This window comes from Mustela nivalis (assembly GCF_964662115.1).
Source record: "Mustela nivalis genome assembly, chromosome: 12".
NCBI lineage: Eukaryota > Metazoa > Chordata > Mammalia > Carnivora > Mustelidae > Mustela > Mustela nivalis.
In genome coordinates, this window is record NC_139031.1 from 85,134,712 (window position 1) to 85,147,657 (window position 12,946).

The 12,946-nt window shown below is 42.1% G+C and overlaps 1 protein-coding gene and 1 long non-coding RNA gene across 5 annotated transcripts in view; one reads left to right on the forward strand and one right to left on the reverse strand.

The window, feature by feature from the left end:
- Nucleotides 1-5,800, forward strand: part of LOC309844746 — a 29,538-nt gene extending 23,738 nt beyond the window's left edge. For 2 of the 3 annotated variants that reach the window (XR_014300870.1, XR_014300871.1), the window contains exon 3: nucleotides 452-4,527. This is a non-coding gene — a long non-coding RNA (uncharacterized lncRNA). Of the gene's footprint in view, nucleotides 1-451; nucleotides 4,528-5,684 lie in introns of those variants that run through there. The other variant, XR_014300869.1, reaches the window with a different exon arrangement.
- Nucleotides 1-12,946, reverse strand: part of PUS7 (pseudouridine synthase 7) — a 61,087-nt gene that overhangs the window by 35,841 nt on the left and 12,300 nt on the right. For both annotated transcript variants that reach the window (XM_082691901.1, XM_082691900.1), the window contains exons 2-5: nucleotides 10,274-10,706; nucleotides 7,941-8,025; nucleotides 7,708-7,809; nucleotides 4,537-4,681 (exon numbers count right to left, since the gene is read on the reverse strand). In XM_082691901.1, coding sequence (XP_082548027.1) covers nucleotides 4,537-4,681; nucleotides 7,708-7,809; nucleotides 7,941-8,025; nucleotides 10,274-10,706 — 765 coding nt within the window. The remainder of the gene's footprint in view (nucleotides 1-4,536; nucleotides 4,682-7,707; nucleotides 7,810-7,940; nucleotides 8,026-10,273; nucleotides 10,707-12,946) is intronic.

A 12,946-nucleotide genomic window follows, 5' to 3' on the forward strand; every position in this document is an offset into this window, starting at 1 on the left:
GGAATTTAAATAAAAGCTTAAAAAAAAAAAAAAAAAAGACCTAATGCAAAATGCTGCCCCATCTAGAGATTCGTTTTCACAAAGTGCTACTTGTGATTATCTTTTGGTGGTGACACTGCATGTAATTATTGTTTAGCTTTGTCTTTTTCTGTGCTTTATGAGTTTCTGGCATTGAGTTATAAAGATTTTTTTATTCGATAAAGATTTGAGAATTCCTTACAGAAAACAGCTCCTGAAAAGATAAATTTGAAGGGATTTAAGATGATTTTAGAGACTTCTATTTAATGCAATATTCAGACCTTTTTTGTATCATTGCCTGACAAGTCATCTATTGTAAAAGACGTATTTGAGATGATTGGGGGAAAAACTGAATGTGCACTGGCTACTGGATATTAATAAATTATTGTTCGTTATGTACGATGTGATAATGGTTTGGGGTTTTTCTCCTTAGCTGCTAAATACACACTGAAGTATTTATGAGTGAAATGAAGTGCTGCAGAGAATTTTCTTTAGAACACTCCACAAGAAAAATGAGCAGGAGGAAAAGATCAAGCAAAAACAACAGAATGTAAACAATCTTGAAGGTGGTTGGTGGGTCCACAGTGGTTCAATATATACCACACTCTGTGCTTGTTTGAAAATATCCATAATACAAAGTCGAAAAAACCTTGTGATCAGAAATGATGTAGTGGAACTGTATGCATCCTTAATGACCCCCTCAGGACCCCTTCCCCTTCCCAATCAACTATAATGGAGAGAAATGAATGAGGCTACAAGGCTAAAAAACTTAATGCCTAAGAGAAACCATGACAACCGAGCATGAGTTTTGGCTCACAAGCATGCATCTTTTATTAGCAAATCCAAGCACTGCACATGCATACCATTATCTCCTCTGTCACTAACATCGACGATTCTTTTTCTAGGCACACTCAGTATACAAAATAGTAAGCATATGCATTAATTAACCGGGAATATTTTGAATAATGGAAAAATCCGCAAAACTCAACTTATTCTGGGTGAATGGGACTTTCTAAAACTCCAAATCCTTGGAATGCTAAGGAGCATTATGTAGCTTTGTAATTTAAGAGAATTAAAAATGACTTTCAGACTTTTTTGAGACACCCTGTTTTAAAAGATAGAATGCAAAGAATTCTCAGGCTGAGATCACAGAAAGCAACCTTCTGATGGTCTGATAGGGCAGTGCCAGTTCAGTAGAAATAGAAACCAGAGAGAAAAAGAAACCACATTCGGGAAGGGTCAGGTATGGAGCACAGAGATCCTCATGAATAAGGAAGGAAAAATGTAGCTCTAGAAAGATGACATGATGGTGTAGCATGCAGAACATTCTTTCCTTCTTATTCAAGGCCATTTCCAGGACTGCATCGCTGTACACTGACCTTCCAGCTATCACTCTCCTCCCAGAATTTCTGCCCACCCTCTCCACTGGCTCTTTCCCTTCAGGAGATCAAGACGCCCAGGACTCTTCCATTTTAAAAGTCAAACTTGCATCCCTCTCCACCATGCTGCCTTCCTTTCTCCTTCTCTTCATAGCTTAGTTTTTTTTTTTTAATTTATTTAGTCAAGTAATCTCTACACCCCAGATGGGGCTCAAACTCACGCCTGTGAAATCAAGAGCCACACACACCTCCGAATGAGCCAGCAGCGCCCCTCTTTACAGCTTATTTCAAATAGCATTCCATACTGGTGTCTTCCAGCTCAGCCTATGGTGTCAACCGGTTCCCAATCCTATTCTACTGGAGTTTCTACAGCAAACGCCCCAATGATATCGATGTGGCTATAAACTGACAAATTGATTTCAGAGTTCTTCTCTTGCTGGACCCATCTGTAGTATTTTCCACTGCTAATCACTTTAGTTATTGGCATTCCCTCTTCCTGTGGATTCCACAATACCAGCCTCTCCCAGAGAGTTTCCTTCTTATCTGTCTGGCCCTTTCTCTGGAGTCTCTGTGGATTCCTTTATCTGGGTAGGTATCCCTGCTGGGATCCATTCCTTTCAGAAAGTATGCAGGAACCTCTACATATCATGTGGCAGATTTTTTCCTTATTTTTACTTAAGTCTTTTTAAAAAGATGTTCTTAGAGGCATTTAGAATATATGATCTATCTGAAAATACATATTAGTTTACCTGACTACATGGCTTATAATAATTAAATGATATTTTCAGAAAATACCGTTAGGCATGGTTTGGTAGGTGAATCAAGGTGCCCTGTCTATCAGACTGGATTCACAAACAACATAGCTTCGGAGGTAAAACAGCTGGTAATCTGTGGTCTCTGGGCACCATGATGTCTACGTTTTAGGATGCATGGCTCTAGCTGAGAAAAGTTTAGGTGAGAATATTGCCAATCTGCTTAGTAACGCATGTAACAATATCAGGGTATGGTAGGAAAGGAGCGCTAAAAACACTATAAGCTTAGCTTTGCAATGAATCTCTAAAAGCTAATTTATTCATATGCTCAAAACGGTAAGTTATCATTGGTACTGGACTCTATTTGCAGGGGCATGAAGGGTGGTCTCTGAATCCCAGCTCTCCCGACTTTTCCAACAGTCTTTAACTAAGGCACTCTTACTGGTGGGGAGTTGGATCTGCAACAGATGAACACAGGCCCTCCTGTGTTCTGTCTGGGGCTATGAGGAGGTGGGGGAGAATGGCTCAGACCTCTAGTCCACTTTGACCAAACGCCAAAATGACTCAAGCTCAAGAGGTTTAGAACTCTATGCAGGTGACGATCCAATCTGACCTGCCTTCATGCTTCCTCCAGTGAGAAATTCCTATTTTACTGAAGATGTGCAAGGGAAAGAGGGAGGGTGGTTCAAGTCCTACAGAGCTCAGCATCTCACCTAAAAAATCTTAAGGAAATTTCTTATTTGGAAAAAAAAGAAGATGGGTATGGCTTAGGCATAGAGAATGTGGCTAAAGACAGAATGTGAGAGATCTGGTGCCACTCACTTGAGGGGAAAGGGTGGGAAGACTCTCAGGGCCACCATGACAGTGCAAATAAACGCCCTAACACCCCTCTCTGCAAGTCACAAAGGCCAGCATCCTCTAGGAAAGAAAGATAATTTCTAAGCAGCAGCCAGTCAAAACAATCCAGGTTTTGCTAATCTGCTTCCTCATGACCACACTCAGCAGAATCAAGACCTTGCCTTTAAAAGGGGGCTGTTGCCCAACATGGGGACTGCCTCTCTACAAGGAACGGCTCACTAGCAGCCGCACTCAGCCTGGGCTCCTTGAGAGAACGGGAGCCTGAGTGCACCATGGCACCCTCTCTATATCCAGGACAGTAACCAGCCATCTGCCAATCTTGGGAGAAGGCAAAAAAAAAAAAAAAAAAAAATTCGCTCAAATCACTTTCATTAATGCTCCTGAACAGCCCTGGCTGGAGAACCATTTTATACTGTGACTCAGACATCAAAGAAATGTGCAGCAAGCAAGACATCAGCATGTGGCTCGAGGAGTGATTAACCACCCATGCCCTCAGCTGTTCCAGAACACACCATCTCATTTCCTTTGCAGTGTCCACTGAGAAGTAGCCTCCAATGTCCATCTTCTCCTCCTACCTGCTCAAGATTTCTCATTTCTGTGTCACTACCCAGACATACTGAACCAACTACATTGTTTTTTTTTCAGGCACAGCTGAACCTTATTTCTGTGCCCATTTTTCTTATAATGGCCTCATTTCTCTAGATTCATAGTTACAAACAATTAAGGCTTCTCCCACTCACGCATTGACCTGAGAGAAGACTGACAAAGCATCAACAGTGTGAGCAGTCTTTTGTTACGCAGTCTTCGAGTTTTGCTCTGACAAATATATCTAGAAATAACTCTTCCCTAATAGAAGCCATCAAGCGTAGGGACGAGGGTGAGGAAATATCTTTTTCCCCACTGTCATTTTCATTAGAATTTTGTCTGCTGATTTGGCAGATGACCTATTTTTTAAGGATATAGAAATTTTCATGGCTATAGAAAATACATTAGACTTGTTTCAAGTGAATGATATACAACAAAAGATGAGCATGGGCAAAGGGGTATTTTCCTGTATATTCCATGGGGTTTTTTTTGTCTGAGTGAAAAAACTCACAGTTGGAAAGCAGAAGGCCTTCCATTATAGGGGCTTGGCAGAAAATATGCCACTGGGATTTGGGGTTCACTGAAAGCTTTCTTTTCTCCATTAAGGCACGGAATGAGCAATACCCTTCCATTTTCTTCTTGAATTACCGCTGATCCCATTCTGCTCCTCAGGGAACGTATCAAATTCCTAGCACTGTCTCTTCGGCACCACTGTCACTATAGCAAATCGTGACTCCCAAAAGAGACCCAGTGCTCCCAACCAGACACATTCTACAGGGCTGCTCTGTGAACGTGAAAGCTATCATCCACCTTCTCTGAAAGAGTGACATGGCCAATATCCTCTCCTGCCCACCAGCCAAGTAGTCCTGAAACATGAACGGGCAAGAGCAGGAGGAGCAGGACGGTCCCTGACAGCACAAATGCCAGGTCACTCGCACACTTACTTGCCAGAGCCTTTTTCCCAGCTGCATGGTAGGCTACAATATATTTCTTCCCCTCTCTGTCCTCCGTTTTCGTCTCTAATCCTGGAAACAGAGATTTAATCGCTTGATGGATGACGGTTCTTTTCTCTTTGGTGTCCTCAATAACCTATTAAAAACAGAAATACCGCGACTAGTGATTTAACAAACATCAAATAGGGAGATAACACTAATGAGTCAGTAAAAACACGAGTCGTGTTATCAACCGTGTGAAGTAACAGAGTCTGTGGGTAGGATTGCTGGATCTCCCAGAGCTCCGTAACGCTGCTCATCTTAAGAGCCTATTTACTGAGCATGACCGCTGCCAGGCACAGTACCAAGAACTTCGCAGTCGTTGGCTTATTTAATCCCCATCATCTCCTCACCATGCCATCCTTACACCTGCTCGGAGAGAAGGAAAACGAAGCTGACAGAAGTGAAGGAATGTGTCCCAGCTCACAGCTGGAGGAAGGCGGCGCCAGATGTAAAATCCAGGCTGTGAGACTCCAGAGGCGCCCATCACAGACACTGCCGCTCAGGGACTCGGGCTCTCAGATGGCGATGTCGGCAAGCTGGGTCTTTGGAGGATCACACATTCAACTCCCTGGAACACTCCAATCTACAACTGCCCCATAGTGAACCCTATATTAGATGAATTATTTTATAATGATGTTCTAGAACATTTGTTCATAATAAAAAATAAAATCGACATCAAGAAAATGTAAACTTATTAGTTATAGAACCATTGTTCAGGGGCGCCTGGGTGGCACACTAGGTTGAACGCCTGACTCTTGATTTCGGCTCAGGTCATGATTCTCAGGGTCGTGGGATTGAGCCCCGTGTCGGGCTCCAGCTCTGCACTGGGTGTGGAGTCTGGTTAAGATTCTCTCCGCCCCTGCCCCCTGCTGCACACATGTTCCCTCTCTCAAAAAAAACAAAACAAAACAAAACTGTTGTTCAATTTCTGAATGTCTCACACTAAGAAATACATTTCGTATCTAGATTCAACCACCAGAAGTATGTATGTGTATATGCCTTACTAAATACCTAAAATTTTTTTAGAAAAACAGTATTTATCCTTAATGTGTACAATACATTCTTATTTTCTGTTTTATCGTATTGCATTCACACAGATGTCGGTTAAGTTCTACTGAACTGATTCCATGACCCACTGAGGACTGCAACCTGCAAGCTGAAAAACACCAGGATACACTAAACTACTTGCTAAACTTAGTAATATTTTAGTAAAATTAAAAATGTAAAAGAAAACAAACTACATTTTAATTACAGACATGTGACATTTTCATATTAAAAATGAGTCTAGATCTGGTATTTACTGAGCACTGAGCTGGAATCAAACTTTGTACAGATGACTGAACACATAGTTAGACTTCAAACATTTGGCAAGTCCGTCCTCATTTTACAAACAAGAAAATGTGCCCAGGCTTTATCTTTAAAGGTAAAAACATTCAGTAGATGTCATGATTATAGGTTTTCAGAGGACACTGAGATCTGCCACTGTGCTGTACAAGCAAGAGAAACCTAAGCCACCCTCCTGGACAGCTCCCCAAAACAGTTCTTTGTTTTCTTTTTGGCACTGCAAGATTTTGTCCATTGGTAAATTCAGTAATTGATGAATCCTAAAACTGTAATATACATACTTTGGGGACATTTCGGTGGATGGGAAGAAGAGCCAAGGGTTGGGGGCAGATAATGAATTCTGAAAAGTTATGGTAAGCTCTTGTTAACTGGGAGTGATGGAAACCGGGATTTCAGACAACCTCTAATCAAGTAGGTCATTAAACTATGGTATAAAATGAATTTAACATAAACTTAAAATTCTAAAAATCTTATGCTACAAGACTCTTAAAATCTTGTATCACCTAGAGCTGCGCTATCCTGTACGGCAGTCATGAGCTACAGATGGCAACGGAGTCCCTGAATGTGGCTAGTCTGAACTGAGCTATGTTACCAGCATAAAAGAACACCAGATTTTGATGATTAAGCAGGGGGAAAAAAGAATGTAAAAACATCTCATTTGTAAATAAAAATATATATGTATATAGATTACCTGCTGAACTATTCTATTTTTTATTATTTTTTAAAATTTATTCTTTTATTCCAGAGAGAGCAAGAGTGGGGGAAAGGGCAGAGGGAGAGGGAGAATAATCTCAAGCAGACTCCCAGCTGAGTGCAGAGCCCAGCGTGGGGCTTGATCTAATGACCCCGAGAGCATGACCTAAGCCGAAATCAGGAGTCAGATGTTTAACTGACTAAGCCACCTAGGTGCCCTGAAATGATATTTTAAAATGTACTAGGGTAAGTAAAATATAATGTAAAAATTAATTTCACCTCTGTAAGTTTTTAGAAAGTTTAAAATTAAAAACATGGCACGCATTATAATTCCACTGGACAGCACTAACTGAGAATAAAATTTTCATAACAAAAGCTTTTGAAAAGGCATCCACTATTGCATTTAGTAGCTCAGCTCTCCTTTTCCTCCACAGTGGAAGCAGATTGAAGTTGAGCAGAGAAATCTCCCTTCTCTTTCCCCAACACCTCTCCCTCTAAAAACCCACCTGAGACCCAGAGGCTGTAGGAGGCAGAGCCAAGGCCACGGCCTCCCTAGCAGGCCACACATCTGATTGTCAGGCTGTCCTAGTCTTTTGGCTACAGACACCATGTGATAGAAAAACTACTCTATGATTCCGAACAATACCTTTCTTTATTGATCTGTGGTCATGTATAAAATTTTCTTAAAACAAAAACGTTAACTTTTTTTGTTATAGTTTATCTGGATACAGGTTATCTGCCACTGACAGAAACATTTTTTAAAAATTTTACTTATTTATTTATTTATTTGACAGAGAGACAGAGCCAAAGAGCACAAGGAGGGAAATGACAGAGGGAGAGGGAGAAGGAGATTCCCCTGCTGAGCAGGGAGCCCCATGCCCTAAGGCAGACGCTTAAGTGACTGAGCCATCCAGGCACCCCAATAAAAACATTTTTAGTGTAGTGCTCTTTTAGATCAAATAGAGCAAGGCCATCCTTTTATAAACTACTGTAATTTTTCTAATAGACACTTTGATATGTTCACCCAAAAAGAAGCACTCAAAACTCTAAAGAAACTTTTCCATACATTTTTGTGCTATTTACCTCGATGGCAACACTGGTTTCCTTATTTTTAAAAAGCTGGAGTTCTTCTAAACGCTGCTTTTCTTCAGCTGTCAAAACCGTAAATACATCTTCTGAAGGATCCTTGAAAATAATGATGAAACTCTCAGTGAGTCAAACACAGAATTTAAAGCTGTTAGAGATCTGTATTTCCAGGATCTCCAGGAAATGCTATTTTATATAGAAGGTGACTTTTGCTGGAGAGCTGCTCTTACCTCCTCATCCACTGGGACGGACAAGTCATCCAAATGGCTGATCTGTCCATCTTTTCCTATTTCATGAACAACGAAGTCAGAGTACCTAAAATGAAAAGGAAACACAAATTTTCAAAGCATTAACATTTTGCTTCCTAGTAATTTTAGGAGAAAATTTATTAACATTAAGCCTTGTTGTACGAAACAGGGATTTAAAAAACAATCTTCAGTACAAAATTCACATGGAGGGGCGCCTGGGTGGCTCAGTGGGTTAAGCCACTGCCTTCGGCTCAGGTCATAATCTCAGGGTCCTGGGATCGAGTCCCGCATCGGGCTCTCTGCTCAGCAGGGAGCCTGCTTCCTCCTCTCTCTTTCTGCCTGCCTCTCTGCCTACTTGTGATCTCTCTCTGTCAAATAAATAAATAAAATCTTAAAAAAAAAAAAAAAATTCACATGGAGTTATTTCTTCTGGTTTCTTAATGAATTCTAAGCCATGGCTTGGCTTTGTATTGGAATGTAAAGTAAATGTAAATGTAAACTTCTAGAATATTTTTTCAGAGAAATGCATAAATCAAAGCATAGGAATGTTACAGAGACAGTCCATACTAAAGTGAATCCTAAAATATGGGACGGTTAATTAAATCGGAACCCTGTGAGTCTACCATGAACCAACCTGAAGCTTACATTTATGCTAAATACTCTACACACATTACTTAAAATCTTCTCAAAAACTCCAAGATGGTATTAGGAGCCATTTTCTAGAAAAGGCTACCGAGGCTCTGAGTTAAGTAAACTCAGTGACCGGACCAGACTCACACCCAGATCCACCTGCTTTCTACTGTAGATGTGGCACATTTAGGTGAAAGAGCTGAGTTTAAGATTTGAAAACCAACTCAAGAGAAAACTTAAGACCATTTACAATAATGTATTTTAAAGAAGTAAACAGCACTCACTCACGTATGAGCAAGGCATGCCACAAAAATTATTTTTATTTACTCATTTCATCTTTAAATGGCTTCATCTGCCTATTTAGGCAGCTCTTCTCCATCCCATTCTGTAATGATCTATTTTATATTTTTATTTTAGCCAGAGGCTTCCACTGAGGTTAAACAATAACTTTGTTGTTTAACCCTTAAACTGTTCCTGCTCCCCTTCCCCCAGGGGACTTAAAAACAAGTCCCGGAAACCAGCTCCAGGTGTGGAGGCCAAGAAAAACAAGGCTGTACCCACCTCTGAGTCTAGCCCTGACATAAGTACAGCCATCTTGGCAAAGCAAAAGCTGGCACCTTGCACTGTAAGAGTGGGTTAGCATAAGAATGGCCATCCTGAAGGCCAGGAAGCCATTTTACTGAGGGTCCCTAACCAGCCCACAAGGGCGCGTGTAACTTGAGATAAGAGAAAGTAGCTAAAACCTGAAAAAACAACTTAATCATATACCACCAAGGTGGTTAGGTGGTGGTGCCACAGGGACCAAATGTTGAAGAAAAACAAATAGTTAACTTGCAGAGATCACAATCCTGCAAGACAGGAGTCTCCCTTGGTTTGCAAAGGTCCTGGTGATTTACAACAAAAAGGCCTATCTCTTCAATGGCCGAATTTCCAGAGACAGATGGCTTAGTTCCTCAAGGCCTAAGATCGCCCTCCCCACCAGAAAACCGAAGGAGGCTGAGGCAGAAGGAAATGTAAATAAAGTTAAATTTCTTCTAAACTTAAGTCTCACTTAACTGCCAGGATGGCTCCAGGGTGACGCCGGGGTGGCAAAAGGTTAAACAAAGTTAAACTGTCAAAGTGGGGCACAAGATATGTCTATAGCTATGATAAAGTGCCTTGAAAATTATATATAAACCCTTGGCTTTGAGTGCTCGGGGTCCTTGTTGAAACCCGCTGCGACAGGCAGATACTTGGACCTCAGCTAGCTGGAAATAAACCTAGCTGTGTGACTTGCATTATTGAGAGTGTTCTCTAACTGAGGGGTGGTCAACTCCGTACCCTAACAATTCCTTTGTGACCATCAGTAAACAATTCTTGGGGATAGAAAGCTAAAGAGAAGAATAACCAGAGGGCGCCTGGGTGGTTTAGTCATTAGGAGTCTGCCTTTGGCTCAGGTCATGATCCCAGGATCCTGTGATCAAGCCCCACATCAGGCTCCCTGCCCTGCGGAAAGCCTGCTTCTCCCTCTCCCATCCCCCTGCTTGTGTTCCCTCTTTCGCTGTGTCTGTCAAATAAATAAATAAAATCTTAAAAAAAAAAAAAGAAGAAGAAGAAGAAAAAGAAATAGAAGAGCCTTTTGCTGGTTTCTTCCTCAAGAAAAGAACAAACAACGAAAATAACTTGACACGTAAATAAAAACATACCTTTCTTTCAAGATGCCTGAAAATCCCTGATGAGAACTTACAAACTTGGTGATGCCAACATCAAGTTCAGTGAGGCCGTGCTTCATCATGTCTGCAAAACTCTCAGCTTCCTCCTCCTCCTCACCCTCCTCCGAAAGGCCATCTTCTTCCTCCTCTTCCTCTTCCTCCACCTGCACATCAGAATTCTTTCTACCTTCTTTGGCACTTACAGCTGTGGGCGGTCCAGGCACGTCTACACCGCCGGGAGGAGAGTCATGCTCCAGCCCATCCTGACCTGTGGTCAGACTGCCATCCAAGACCTTCTGTCTCTTTGCCTCCTCAGCTGAGGCCACACAGTCATTATCTTCGACAGCATGAGACCCACGTTTCAGCGACACACCAGTCACTTCTGTCATCTCCATTCTTAAGGCTCCAAAAAAACATTTAAGAGAACCTTTTGGGAAGGAAGAGAGAGAAGGAAGTAACAATCACTTGTTAAGAGGTGTTAAGAGGGGGCACCTGGGTGGTTCAGTGGGCTAAGGCCTCTGCCTTTGGCTTGGGTCATGATCTCAGGGTCCTGGGATTGAGCCCCACATTGGGCTCTCTGCTTGGAGGGGAGTCTGTTTCCTCCTCCCTCTCTGCCTGCCTCTCTGCCTACTTGTGATCTCTGTCTGTCAAATAAATAAATAAATAACAATCTAAAATTAAAAAAAAAAAAAAAAAAAAAAGAGGTGTTAAGGGGTGAGTTTCAGCAAACAAAGGCACAATTAACTTTGTTCCTAGGATCCTAAAACTCATTTATTACAATAATTCTTCCTGATGCTGGCACAGAAAAATGGCACAACACTTCTGCATAGAATTTGAGTGTGTTTCATAAATCTTAAAAAAATGTATGTTCTTTGACCCAGAAATACTACTTTCAGGGATTATCTTAAAATAACTGAAGTGCTTAAAATTTTTGTTAAGTGTTTCAAGTTCAGCTGTAAGAATACTCATCTCAGTGCTTTCATATTAGCAAAAAACTAAGAACAATGATGCCTGGGTACATAAACTAAACTGAAAGACCCTCACTCCGCACCCAAGAACCAGACACCACGTCTCCACTGGATGCAAGTCGCAAGAGGTGATTTATTGTTTACACAGGCGCCTGCGTACGCATCAGCCTCCTGTGGACTGAGCGTGCCGGGCTAAGTTGGGGAGCAGATTATATAGGGCAGGGTTGGGGTGGCGGGAAGCGAGCTTACAGAAGCAGATGCATGGTTACAGGATCTGATTGGTTAATTTAAATCAAGCATAGTCAGGCGTTGGGTTCAAGGCAAGGACTCAGCCGTTTGTTCTGGTGGGCCTTGCCTCAGCACTCTGGAAAGTCCCAGGTACACTCTGTTTCTCATTTGTCTTCCCTTTTGACAGGCCGGTTGACCATAGACATTCTGGTATGTGTTGCCATCCGGCTATGGGGACAATAGGTTACTTAATCAAGCCTTCAGCAAGGGGAGAGGGGGTGCTGTGGGGATATCAGGTTACTTAAACAAGCCTTTAGCAAGGGGAGAGGGGTCTTTCATTCCCCCCTTTTCTTTTATCATAAGTAAAACCTTTTACTTATTAGGGATTAGGGAATCTCTGTTTCATGAAGTAAGTCGGTTTGGGATCCGGTTTGTTTAATTAGTTGATATTGCTGTGTTAGTACCATTGTCTGGATTACTGACAAGCGATTTTTCATGAACTGCACAAGTCTATTTAAGATACAAGGGCCGAATGAGAGAATTAGCAGAAGTATAATAAGGGGCCCTAAAAGGGTGGACAGCAAAGTGGTGAACCAAGGAGATCGATTAAACCAACTTTCAAACCAGCCCTGTTGGGATTCAAAATCTTTTTTTCTTTGGGCTAGTCTTTCTCTGAGTTCATCCATGGTTTCTCTAACAATTCCAGTATGATCGGCATAAAAGCAGCATTCCTCCTTGAGGGCTTGGCATAATCCTCCTTCTTTTAAGAACAATAGGTCTAGTCCCCTCCTATTTTGTAGGATCACCTCGGAGAGGGAGGTTAAGGATTTTTCTAAGGCGGCTGCCAGGGGTTTCCAGACTTCTTGTTGCACCAGCTGCAAAGCTCGCAGATGGGCCTGTATGGAGGGGGAAGGGGAGTGAGTAGAGATATCTGCCTCAAAGAACGTGACAGCTGGAGGGGGAGCACCATAGAGGATTTCAAAGGGTGTCAGACCTTTGTGAGGGCCAGGAGTGTTTCTGGCCCTATAGAGTGCTAAAGGCAGGAGCTGGACCCAATCTTTAGTGCCAGTTTCAAGCAGTAATTTAGATAGAGCCTCCTTGATGGTTCTATTCATTCTCTCTACTTGTCCTGAACTTTGGGGTCTGTAAGCACAATGTAATTTCCAATCGATCCCCAAAAGCTTGGCCACCGACTGACTTACCTGGGAGACAAAGGCAGGCCCATTGTCTGACCCCAGTATCTCAGGCATTCCATACCTTGGGAAAATCTCCTCCAGTAACTTCTTAGCAACTATGTTGGCAGTCTCCTTCTTGGTGGGGAAGGCCTCTGCCCATCCTGAAAATGTGTCTAGAAAAACTAAGAGATATTTATATCCATACATGCCAGGTTTTATCTCGGTAAAGTCAATTTCCCAATGTGTGCCAGGGCGGTGACCGCGTACTCGGACTCCTGGTCCGATACTAGTTTTTC